The sequence below is a fragment of the Molossus molossus genome, unplaced genomic scaffold, assembly GCF_014108415.1.
Source record: "Molossus molossus isolate mMolMol1 unplaced genomic scaffold, mMolMol1.p scaffold_m16_p_21, whole genome shotgun sequence".
Classification (NCBI taxonomy): domain Eukaryota; kingdom Metazoa; phylum Chordata; class Mammalia; order Chiroptera; family Molossidae; genus Molossus; species Molossus molossus.
The window spans coordinates 19,109,834-19,120,657 of NW_023425357.1; the positions used below are offsets into that span (position 1 = coordinate 19,109,834).

Genomic DNA, 10,824 nt, shown 5'->3' on the forward strand with positions numbered 1-10,824 from the left:
GTGTCACGAGGCCTGGAGGACGTGAGGTGTCTGGTCTGGCTGGGTAAAACACTGCATTGAAGTTGAAGACTCCGGGTTCAGACACCTGGGCTTGTTTTAGAAGCTCAGGAAAGGTTTTACGTGGATAGTGGCCGGCTTCTGCTGGAGCATGAATTTGATTCTTGCATGAAGACTGAATCATGATTTGAAAGACGATGGAACTGAAGATACACAGGGACTGAAAATGGAAAGATAGCTGTATCGCGCTGTCATTAGCAGTGCCACGGTGGTCTCCATAGAGCCCCGTCCACTTAAAACAGGATTGCTGCCTGGCTGCTGCAGCTCGGTGGATTGAGCATCGTCCCATGCACCAAGAGGTCACCATTTCAACTTCTGGTCAGGGCACATGCCCTGGTTGTGGGCTTGGTCCCCAGTGCATGGTGTGGGGGGCATGCAGGATATAGCTGATCAATGTTTCTATCTCTTTATCCCTCTCTCTAAAAAAATCAGTAAAAACATCTTTAAAAAACAAACAAGATTGCTGAAGAAGCTTTTTTTTTTATCTTCACCCAAGGACATTTTTGCATTTATCTTCATTTAGAGCGGGAGGGAGAGAGGGAGGAAGAGAGAGAGAGAAACATCGATGTGAGAATGTGAGAGAGGCACACCAACTGGTTGCCACCCGCACGACCAACCAGGGCCGGGGACAAACTGCATCCAAGATACGTGCCTTTAGCGGTAACCGAACCCGGGACGCTCTGCTCCGCGGGCCGACGCTCTAACCGCTGAGCCAAACCGGCCAGGGTGCTGAGGAAGCTTTAGTAAGAAAGTATTAGAATGTTTCTGGCTTTATTGTGGTTATTAAAATGGCAGATTTTTAAAATCTGTTCTTAGACGTTTTAGATGGTTTCCTGCTAGTTCTCACACGACTCCCCTTTTCCTTTTGCAGAGAGTCAAGAAAGATGTCGACAAGGGCACCCAGCATTCAGATATGTTCCTGCTCAAGTCTGAGGAAGGAAGAGAAGGTCCGTGTACTGTGGGGGGACGGGCCATGGGTGGTCTGCATGGCTGCAAAAGGCAGGGCAGAGAAATAGCCCAGCTGCCCTGGTGGTCAGCCCCCTGCCTGGAGCTGTGGACAGGCCATTCTTGTCCCCACGCAGGCCAGGCTGGACGCTCCGCAAATAACCCTAAGTGTCCGCCTGTCTGCACAGCAAACACTGGGGAGTTTTCACCCTCTGGGGAAGTTCAGGATGGACTGGCTTGAAAACACTCAAACCACGAACTCCCCTTTGTAGAGAGTGGGACCACTGCTGTCTGGTCATTTCTCTTACCTTGTCCTTGCTCAAGAGCAAGTGACATGTCGGCATGTGGACTTCTAGAACACTTACTGTGGGTTGGCCTCCCCACCACTCACTTTTGAAAGCTCCTTTACAAAAAGCAAGGTTGTGGTTCATTGGTGTGACGCGGGTCTTGTGATAAGTGGACTGGACTAGACCCGAGGGAGCCAGTGTGATCTGGGTCTGCGTTATGACCTCTAGCGAGTTATTTCATTTCCCCTGGAGACCTGTCTTCGGTAGAATGAGGGATTGTTATGCTGAATACCTTTATCTCGTTCCTGCTCTAGAATTCTTTAAGCCAAGGCTTCAGAAATGTTCCTGCTCAGGCGCTTCTCCGGTGCCAGCCACACTGCGTTGCGTGACTGATGGGGACATCTGCGTTTCCAAGTGGGAACTCAGGTTTCCAAAGGGTTAGGCTTTGAAGTAACTGTCCAGTTTACACTTCAGTGCACTTGAAAGCTGGACTATGTTCCAGGCAGTGAGGTCCCAAGCTTGTGGGCTGCCCCCTGTGTCCTGGCTATCAGGCCCTTACCCCCGGTGAGAAGGACGTGGGGGGTCATGAGCTGGCACACCAAGCATGCATGTGTCATACAGGTGCGTCTCACCTGCTGTGTGCAGGGCACTCTGATGTGCATCCTTCTATGTCCTCAAAGCAGTAAAATGCTGGTGGGACTGAATCGGTCTCATGGCCCACTGGTGAGTGCATCCTGGAGTCACGCCTGCACTGTGCGCTGATGGGGGACATTTAGGCACGACACAGTGGGATGTTTGCCATTTGCTCCTTTGGTTAATTTTTTTTTTTTTAATATTTGTTAGAGGAGGCATCTCAGTTCACGTTGTGGAAAACTTTCTTCTGCATTTCATGCTAGGTTACGTTTTGAGGATGAACACAGAAATTAGACACAAGCCAGAGTGAAGAACATGAAGTGGTGTGGCTTGTAGGCATGCAGCTGTGACCGTGCAGCCCACTCAGGAGGAAGGGAGGATGGAGCAAGGGTCCGCACGGTGGCCAGCGTGCAGCATGGGCTTCTCCCTGCACCGGGCGTGCCAGCCTCCACACCCGTCTCATTCCTGCCTGACCGCAGCTGAAAAGTGCTTCTAGGGCACAGGGTTTGTAGGGTTTGTGAAAAACTGAACCTTAAGAAGAAGAATTAAATTTGGAGCAGGGTGTTGAATTGTTGTTGTGTTTTTGCAGAGGGAGTGAAATGAGTGAACTTGTTCTTTTACACACAGTCCTGCATTTTTCCAGCGGTCTTAGTCACTGGAAGGATGGGGACGTTACATTGGCTGGCTCTTGGTAGCCCTCCATCCTTACATCTTACCTCAGCTCCTGCTCTCCTGTGACAGGCAGATGGGTGTGGACTCGGATTAACCCTTCAGGCACCAAGCCCACCCCCAGGTCTGGCTTTTCCATTGCTGTGGCCCCAAACCATCAGACGCTGCTCTTCGGGGGTGTCTGTGATGAGGAAAAGGAGGAGAGTCTGGAGGGCGACTTCTTCAACGACCTGTACTTCTATGATGCCATCAAGAACCGCTGGTTTGCGGGACAGCTGAAGGTAGAGTTGGGCTCCCAAGTGATGGCCATGGTGTGTTGTACACCAGACACGCAGCCTAACACGGCACCTCTATAGGTGACCCTGGGCAGAGGCTGTGTGGCCAGGTGCTGAGACCCCCCAGGCCCCAAACCCCTCTGGGCTCTAGGTCTGAGCTGTCCCTTTCTGCTGGCCTGTGAGCAGGGAACTGACCACCTCTGCACCTGCTATGGCCCCAGCCCCGGAGAAGCACACAGTGGTCTTCGTCCCAATAGTGGGACCCCAAGGGCTTGGGTGTCGAGCTGATGAGGTCAGTCAGTGGTCTCAGAAGTAAGGCCTGAGGCTGAAGGAGGACAGCAGCTCTTTGTGGCAGAGACAGCCCTGGTCCGAGGGCCTCTTTCTGGGCTCTCCACTTTCTTCTGCCTTCTCTGAGGGGTGACGGTGTGGTCTTCAAGGGGCAACCCAGGCAGGTGGATTAGGGGTACAGCCCTCCAGCTGTTCGCCCACCACCAGGCCCAGGTGGTGCTCCCCTGCACCCTGGAGCTCCCAGGCCGCCCTTGCTCATTGCCCTGTCTGCTGCTATAGTGGGCTGCCCTGCTTTTTGTCAACAGGGACCCAAGTCGGAGAAGAGGAAGCGCAGGCGGGGCCCAAAAGCAGAACCTGAGGGTGCTGACAAGCAGGACAGTGGGGAGGCCTGTGCCCATGCACCCCTGGAGGTGGTCAGAGAGGTGGTCGCAGAGGACGGGACTGTGGTCACCATTAAGCAGGTGATTGCCACCCCAGGCTCATCAACACAGCCACAGTCGGATGAGGACGACAGCCCTGAGGAAGCAGGTGGCCCCTGGGTGGAACCCCGTCCCCGCTCCAATGCCATGCTGGCTGTGAAGCACAGCCGTCTCTACCTCTACGGTGGCATGTTTGAGGCTGGTGACCGCCAGGTCACCCTCAGCGACTTGTACTGCCTCGACCTGCATAAGATGGACCAGTGGACGGTTTTGGTGGAGGCAGATCCAGGTGAGTTGTGGTGGGGTAAGGCCCTCCTCAGGTTGGGGTGAGAGCACTCCGAAAGCATGTTCATCAAGTCTGCCCTCAAGTGCCACTCAGATCTGCCCTGTACCAATGAGCCGTGAGCTCTCTGGCTGGTCACAGGGAGGAGGCACCACTTGGTGCACCATCCTGCTCCCGGAGCTGGGGCAGCAGGGCTGGTTACATCACGGGACATGGGCCTGCCCTCGACACCACTCGTGTGAGCCTCGGAACTGTCCAGGCTGCTCACAGGTACATGGTTGCAAAGCAGATGTCCCCGCTGTCGGCAGCTTGCTGTGAGCCCCCGCGCAGACCGGGCGGCCCTTTCCAGCCTGTGACCCGAACCTCTGAGCTGAGCTGCTGTGCCCCTGTCCCTTCATCCCTTGCTTTCACAGTGACCCCCAGGCTGCTGCTGGTGTGGTGCTCGTTTCCTAAGTCATTTCTCTCGATCTGAGGCTAAAGTCAAGTTAAATCCACACTTTTAGGGAAAAGTATAAAACAGGTGTAGGGTTTGTTCCTGTCTCAAGCAAAGCGAGGCCGGAGAGAACTCCACAGCGGGTTCTCTGGTTTTGCCAACCTCATTCTCACCATCTCTGCCGAGATCCAGGGGAAACCGTCGGGGCTGGGGCCTTGTGTTCAGGTGGCGTTTCCTTACTGAGAAGGTGGGATCCTGGGAGCTCCCGTCTCGGTCCCCTGGCTCTGGGTGCACTGACACTCTGGTGTTCCTCTGCTCTAAAGAAACCCAGGAGTGGCTGGAGGAGACCGACTCGGAGGAGGACAGCGATGCGGGGGAGGGCGCCGAAGGCGGAGAGGACGAGGACGACCAGGACGACGACGAGGACAGCAGTGAGGAGGATGGGGGTGAGCGTTCTAGAATTTGACTATGTAGATACGCTCCAGAGGGGAGCCTGCGTTTTTAAAAAAAAATATTTGTATCTGGAGTATGTTTGGGCAGCTTGCTACTTGAGCAGTGTCGTGCTTCTCTGATAAGTGCGGAATGGCTTCACGGTGTCGGTTCTGTAAATCTAGGTGTTCGCCTCTTCCCTCCACCAGGCCACGAGCGGGTGGCCTGCGGCGCCGACCTAGGCCTTCTTCCTCCGCTGAGCGTGTTTCTTCTCCTCCTTCCCCATGACAGAGCCACAGCACCCCGTGGTGACGCCTGGGGAGCAGTTCGAAGACTACCTGCCTAGGACTGAGCTGTATTGGGTGCGGCTTGCCCGGGACGAAGTCGGGCCAGAAGCAAAGGAGAAGAGAGTGCTGAAGGTAGCCCACGCCATGGCAAAAGCTTTCTTTGATGACCCAGCATGAGCCGCCAGGCCGGGCCAGAAGTTCAACTGCGTGAGGCTGTCTCCCTCAGCATCACTGGTGTGATTGAAAATAAACCGGACTTGGAACATGGCCTCTGCCAACGTCGTCTTCTGTGCGGCTGCATGCACCCAGGCCCTGGTGGGGCCTGCCAGGGCAGGCCAGGCTGAGGGTGGGCCCCCACACAGCAAGCGGCACTTTGAACATGAAATGCCCACAGGAAGCACATTTCTGTTCTGATACAGCTTGAACATTTGTGCTTTGTCGGGGGTTGGTTTCCCTCCTGCAAAACTAGGAGATGAATATTCTGATTGACTGCACGTCATCAACCTGGAGATTCGCTTTTTGACTTTTAAAATGACCAGGAGTAGCCCTCAGACTGCCTGTGTGAGTTTCCTTAACTGTAAAATAAAATAGCTGCTGCCTGGCGGTCCTGCTCCTTCTCTGCCACGGGCTTTCCTTGGGTTCTCTTGGTGACAAGTGTACCTGAAGCCTCAGGGACTGCCCCCTGAGCCTGGTTGGGGGGGGGGTGCTGGAGCCATCCTCTGTCCCTCTCCCCTAGGGCCCAAGGTTGTCATTGCAAAGTGACAGGAAGGGAAGCCGGAAGGCATCACCCACCGTCTCCAGGCGGCGTTGCCGTGCAGCGCCAGGCCCGGGAGCGGGGCCCAGCAGAAGCGGTGTGTTAGGGCTGGCTCTGAGGTGAGCGGCAGGAGACCACTTTTCATTCGGATAACGGGTCAAAAGTTGGGCTTTGAATTACCACCTCGTGCATTTTTTTCATCTTAAATATCTTCTGCAGTGAGAATGTATCATCTTAGTTTTTAGTAATGGGGCCAACATCCCATTCATTACCTGTTTTCAAAAGAGAAGAGTGGGTCTGTCTACCTCCAGCAGAGCAGGGCATGGGCCCGGCTTCAGTGGGAGAACAGGAGCCAGCGGGCTCCAGCAGCAGCCCCTCCTTCCACCTTGCCCTACCTTCTCGTGACGCTTGGCCCTACCAGCTCCTCTGGGTGTGACCTGGTGCTGTAACAGGACCCGGAGGGGAATGGGCTCGTGTGGGCCGATTAGAAGTAAGAAGCTCTCCTCTTGCAGCAAGTAGCCTGTCCGCCACGTCTGCCCACCGGGCCTCCCTCTGGGTGCAGTGCTCTCCAATGCCCATGGAGCGCTGGTCATCGGAGAGGGGCCAGGTAGCTGTCAGGCAGCACGGCGCCTGGCTGACTGGCATGGGCTAGGGTGGGTAGAAGGTGAGGCGTTCTGATGTTACCTCTTGTTTGTGGCACTTTCCTTGGCTACTGGGGAAGTCTGAGTCCTTTTCTGACATTCTGGGCAGAGTGGCTGGGAGCTCCTGGGACAGGGCTGAAAAGCCAGGTGAACGCCACAGCTGGCCCACAGGGACCCACTGAGGACCTTTCTGCCCATCCTGTGACGAGCACACTAGGCTGGATCGTGCAGCTGCTAAGGCTTCGCTGAGACTTCAGGAGGAAATAATCAAAAGGTCTTGGCTCCGACACGCTTGTCTGTTATCAGAGGCCATTTTTCTTACAGGAGCCTGTAGCTAAATGAGGTTTCAAAGAAGAAGGTAATTTTTAAATTTTCATTTATTTTTTAATTTTTTTAACTTATCTTTATTGTTGAATGTATTTCAGATGTTCCTCATTTTTCCCCTATTGACCCCCTCTTCCCCACTCCTGCCTTTCCCCACACTGTTGTCTGTGTCCATTGATTATGCGTGTGTGTGTGTGTAAATAAATAAATTCTTTGGTTTATTTCTTCCCACCCCCAAACCCCCTTCCCTTTGAGGTTTGTCAGTCTAACAACCAATTTGTACTTCTTAATCCCTTCACCTTTTTCACCCATTCCCCCAACCCCCCTCCCATCTGGCAACCAACAAAATTTTCTCTGTATCTATGAGAATGTTTCTGTTCTACTTGTTCATTTTGTTTGTAGATTCAGTTGTCAATAGATATGTATTTATTGCAATTTTGTTTGTTCATATTTTTTATCTTTTTCTTCAAGAAGACCCTTCAGCATTTCATATAATAATGGTTTGGTGGTGATGAACTCCTTTAGCTTTTTCTTGTCTGGGAAACTCTTTATCTGTCCATCGATTCTAAATGACAGCTTTTCAGGATAGAGTGATCTTGGTTGTAGGTTTTTGCTTTTCATCACACTGAATATTTCTTGGACTCCCTTCTGGCCTGCAAAGTTTCCTTTGAGAAATCAACTGATAGTCTTATGGGGACTCCCTTGTAGGTAACTAGCTGCCTTTCTCTTGCTGCTTTTAAGATTCTCTCTTTGTCTTGAACCTTTTGCATTTTGATGATGATGTGTCTTGGTGTGGGCCTCTTGGGGTTCATCTTGTTTGGGACTCTCTGCTTCCTGCACTTGTATGTCTGTTTCCTTCACCAGGTTAGGGAAGTTTTCTGCCATTATTGTTTCAAATAGGTTTTTGATTTCTTGTTCTCTCTCTTCTCTTTCTGGCACCCCCAAGATGCGAATGTTGGTATGCTTGAAGTTGTCCCAGAGGCTCCTTACACTGTCCTCATTTTTTTTTTTTTGGATTCTTTTTTTTTTTTTGGTGTTCTGATTGGGTGTTTTTTGCTTCCTTATATTCCAAGTCGATAGTTTGCTTTTTGGCTTTACCTGCTCTACTATTGAATCTGTGTAAATTTTTCTTTATTTCAGTTAATGCCTCCTTTATTTCTGACTGTGCATCCATCATTTCTGTCGGGTCCTTTTTTATGCTCTTGAGGCCCTCACTAAGTTCACTGAGGTTCTCACTAAGTTCATTGAGCTTCCTTATAAGCAGTGTTTTGAACGCTGCATCTGTTAGGTTGCTTATCTCCATTTCACTTAGTTCTTTTCCTGGGGTTTTGTTCTGTTCTTTCATTTGAAACCTGTTACTTTGTCTCCTTGGTTTGGCTGCCTCCCTGTGTTTGTTTCTATGTATTACTTAACAAGAGGTATGGGGTCAACTGAGACCAGATGCTGCTTGTTTGAAAGAATTTAGGAAAACCTGAAGCAGGCTCCAAGACAGGCCAATCCTATGGTAAAGCGACTGACAACAGCTTGGGTGGGCCTGAAAGTTGGGTGGGGCGGGGCCTCAGAATCACCAGGGCGGGGCAGACAGTGTGGCCAGATTGCTGGAGTCCCAGATATGGCGACTGTCTGCCGCCCCAGGGAAGGGCTCACCAAAGGAACAAAGGCCTCTGATAGCACATTTGTCCCAGAGAAAGCCCCCTCTCCAGCCCTTGCTCCAGTGCCAAACAGCTCAGTTCTTCCCTGTGTGTCTCTGGTGCCCCTCGAGCTACCTCCCCCACGCTGGAGCCTGGAGGGTGCAAGTCCAAGTAAGTCTGTGTACAGGCCCTTTAAGGAGCTGCCTGGGGCTCCAGCCGCCTCAGCCTCCCTCAGCCTCAGTTCCTGCTGGTTTTTCCAGCCAGAAGTTATGGGGACTTCTCTTCCTAGCACTGGAACCCTGAGCTGGGCACCTGGTGTGGTACGGGGACCCCTCAGTCCTCAGGGAGGACCTTCCCAGCCGCGGGAGCCTCCTGACTTTTATCGGCTGCATGTGGGTATGGGACCAGCCCGTCCCCTCCGCCCCTCCTACCAGTCTGGATGTGGCTGCTGCTTTAATTCCGTAGTTGTAGGACATTCATTCAGCTTGATTTCAGGTGGTTTTGAATGATGGTTGTTCTGTAGTTTAGTTGTAACTCTGATGTCAGAAGAAGGTAATTTTTAAGTCAACCAAGTTGAAAGAGAAAACACCCAAAGAAGAAACTTCTTGTACAAACATGTTCGTTTTGCTGTCATGTCCATGGGGCTATTGCTAAAGATGTAATTTGAGTAAAGGGGTGGATTAAATAGACGAGATTCCAGGAGAGTTGCTGTCTCTGCTGTTTGATTGCTGTGCCTAAAACACCAGTAACGGTGTGCCTTCCATGTGCAGCAGCGGGCAGGCGGGAACTCGACCCCGGCCTGTGCTGCCCCAGGCGCAGCGGCCAATGCCCTGCCGCCCTTGTTTGTCGGTGACTGGTGCGCCTCACTGAGTGCTCTCGGCACCCTTACGGCCTCCTTGGCTATGAGTGGCCAGTATGAAGCCCCTGCCTTGCTGGAGCCAGAACAGCTGGGAGACGGGCTTGTTTAGGTCCGGAAGGGCCCTGCAATGGCGCATCCTGTCTTGCTATTCCTCGGTTGGCTGATTGTTGTTGGTAAGCCCCCCTAATACCCACCACCTTGATGGTTCTATGCTTTTCTCTTATTAGTGCCCATCAACTTGCCACATCAGCCCTGTGGATACGGGGTCAGAGCTCCTTGGAGCGTTCCGTGGGGTTTTGAGTACGACGAGTTCTCCGTTCTCCCCAGTTCCCAGGAGCAGCTGAGCCGCAGTCTGGGTCGGGCTGACGCAAGAGGAGTTCGAAGGGGTTGGCCAAAGGCAACAGCTTTCTTGGGATTGGGTTGAATTGAGTTAAAATCATTGGAACTATCAGTTAAGCTCGGGAGTATTCATCATTTAAAGTGTTGACCGTGGTGTTTATTGCAATTGACACGCAATTTTTTTTTTTTTTTACCAAGTTGGGACAAGCAGAAAGTCAGCAGCCAGGTGACAAGGAAAGTGCATTGAGGGACAGATACCGGACGGGCCTGCTGGTGGCAGTTGGCCTCTTCAGCGCCGTCCCTCTGGGAGTGAGGGGACCCTGAGGAGGCTGCCCCGTGTGAGAGTAGGATAAGGAGGTCAGGAGCCCTCATGTGCTGCAGTGAGAAAGCGACAGCGTTGGTTGCGTCGGAGGATGGCCGGGAGGAGACACTTGTTCCCTGGCAGGAAGGAAACATGCTCAGCTCCAGCTCCAGTGAGTCCGAAATCCACCTGCCACCTATTGCTTAGTTCCATGTGCACCGAAGGAACTCTCCAGTAACGCTGCCTTCCCGGGTGTTGTAAACAGGGGAGCAAGCGTGTGTAGGTGGCTGACCACCAGAGACCAGCCTCGTCTTATCCCGAGTGTAGACCATAGTCTCATCCTTTGTTCTGTTTTGCAAGAGAGTTTTGGCAGTGCCTTTCGAGTCCAAGCTGCCTGGTCACCAAGGGTCTGATCGCGGTGCCTAGTGGGGAGTTAAGCCACTGAGCAGAGCAGCTGGTGGCCACGGGCGCGGGGACCACGGTGAGCTGGGCTGTGGTTGAGAGGCTGTTGCTGTAGGGCGGCAGGCGGGCATGTTGAGCTGTGCATGGGGACTGGGGTAGGGGCTCATTCATGGAGCGGGGCGTGCAAGGACCACAGTGTCGGGGCGGTTCTGACTGAGGCAGAGAAACGCAAACGGGAAAGAAAGAGACTTGGTCACTGCCCCATGAGAAACATAAATGTTGACGTTTAAGAAGATTAAAATAGGTTTGAAAAAATAATACTGTGAGAGCCTTTGCGCCCTTAGCTGGCAGAGGGGAGTGAGCACCAGGCGGGGTCGGAGGCTTCAGGCACTCAGTTTATGGTGAGGATCTGGGTCCTCAGACGGTGGGCGGAGGAACTAATCACACAGGAAAGGCTGGTGCCAGAAGGTGGGGGGCTCTTGCAGGTTTGTGTTCACAGAGCTGTCCTGCTCAAAATGTAAGATCCTCCAATAGACAGGGATGCTGTTGGTTAATGGAGGCTCAGTTC

At 52.7% G+C, this 10,824-nt stretch overlaps 1 protein-coding gene across 1 annotated transcript in view; it reads left to right on the forward strand.

Annotated features, from left to right (window-relative positions):
* Positions 1-5,621, forward strand: part of KLHDC4 (kelch domain containing 4) — a 42,568-nt gene extending 36,947 nt beyond the window's left edge. Inside the window, exons 8-12 of the mRNA XM_036275575.1 lie at positions 929-1,004; positions 2,664-2,872; positions 3,460-3,862; positions 4,613-4,735; positions 5,010-5,621. Coding sequence (XP_036131468.1) covers positions 929-1,004; positions 2,664-2,872; positions 3,460-3,862; positions 4,613-4,735; positions 5,010-5,182 — 984 coding nt within the window. The 3' untranslated portion in view covers positions 5,183-5,621. The remainder of the gene's footprint in view (positions 1-928; positions 1,005-2,663; positions 2,873-3,459; positions 3,863-4,612; positions 4,736-5,009) is intronic.
* The last annotated feature ends 5,203 nt before the right edge of the window (positions 5,622-10,824 follow it).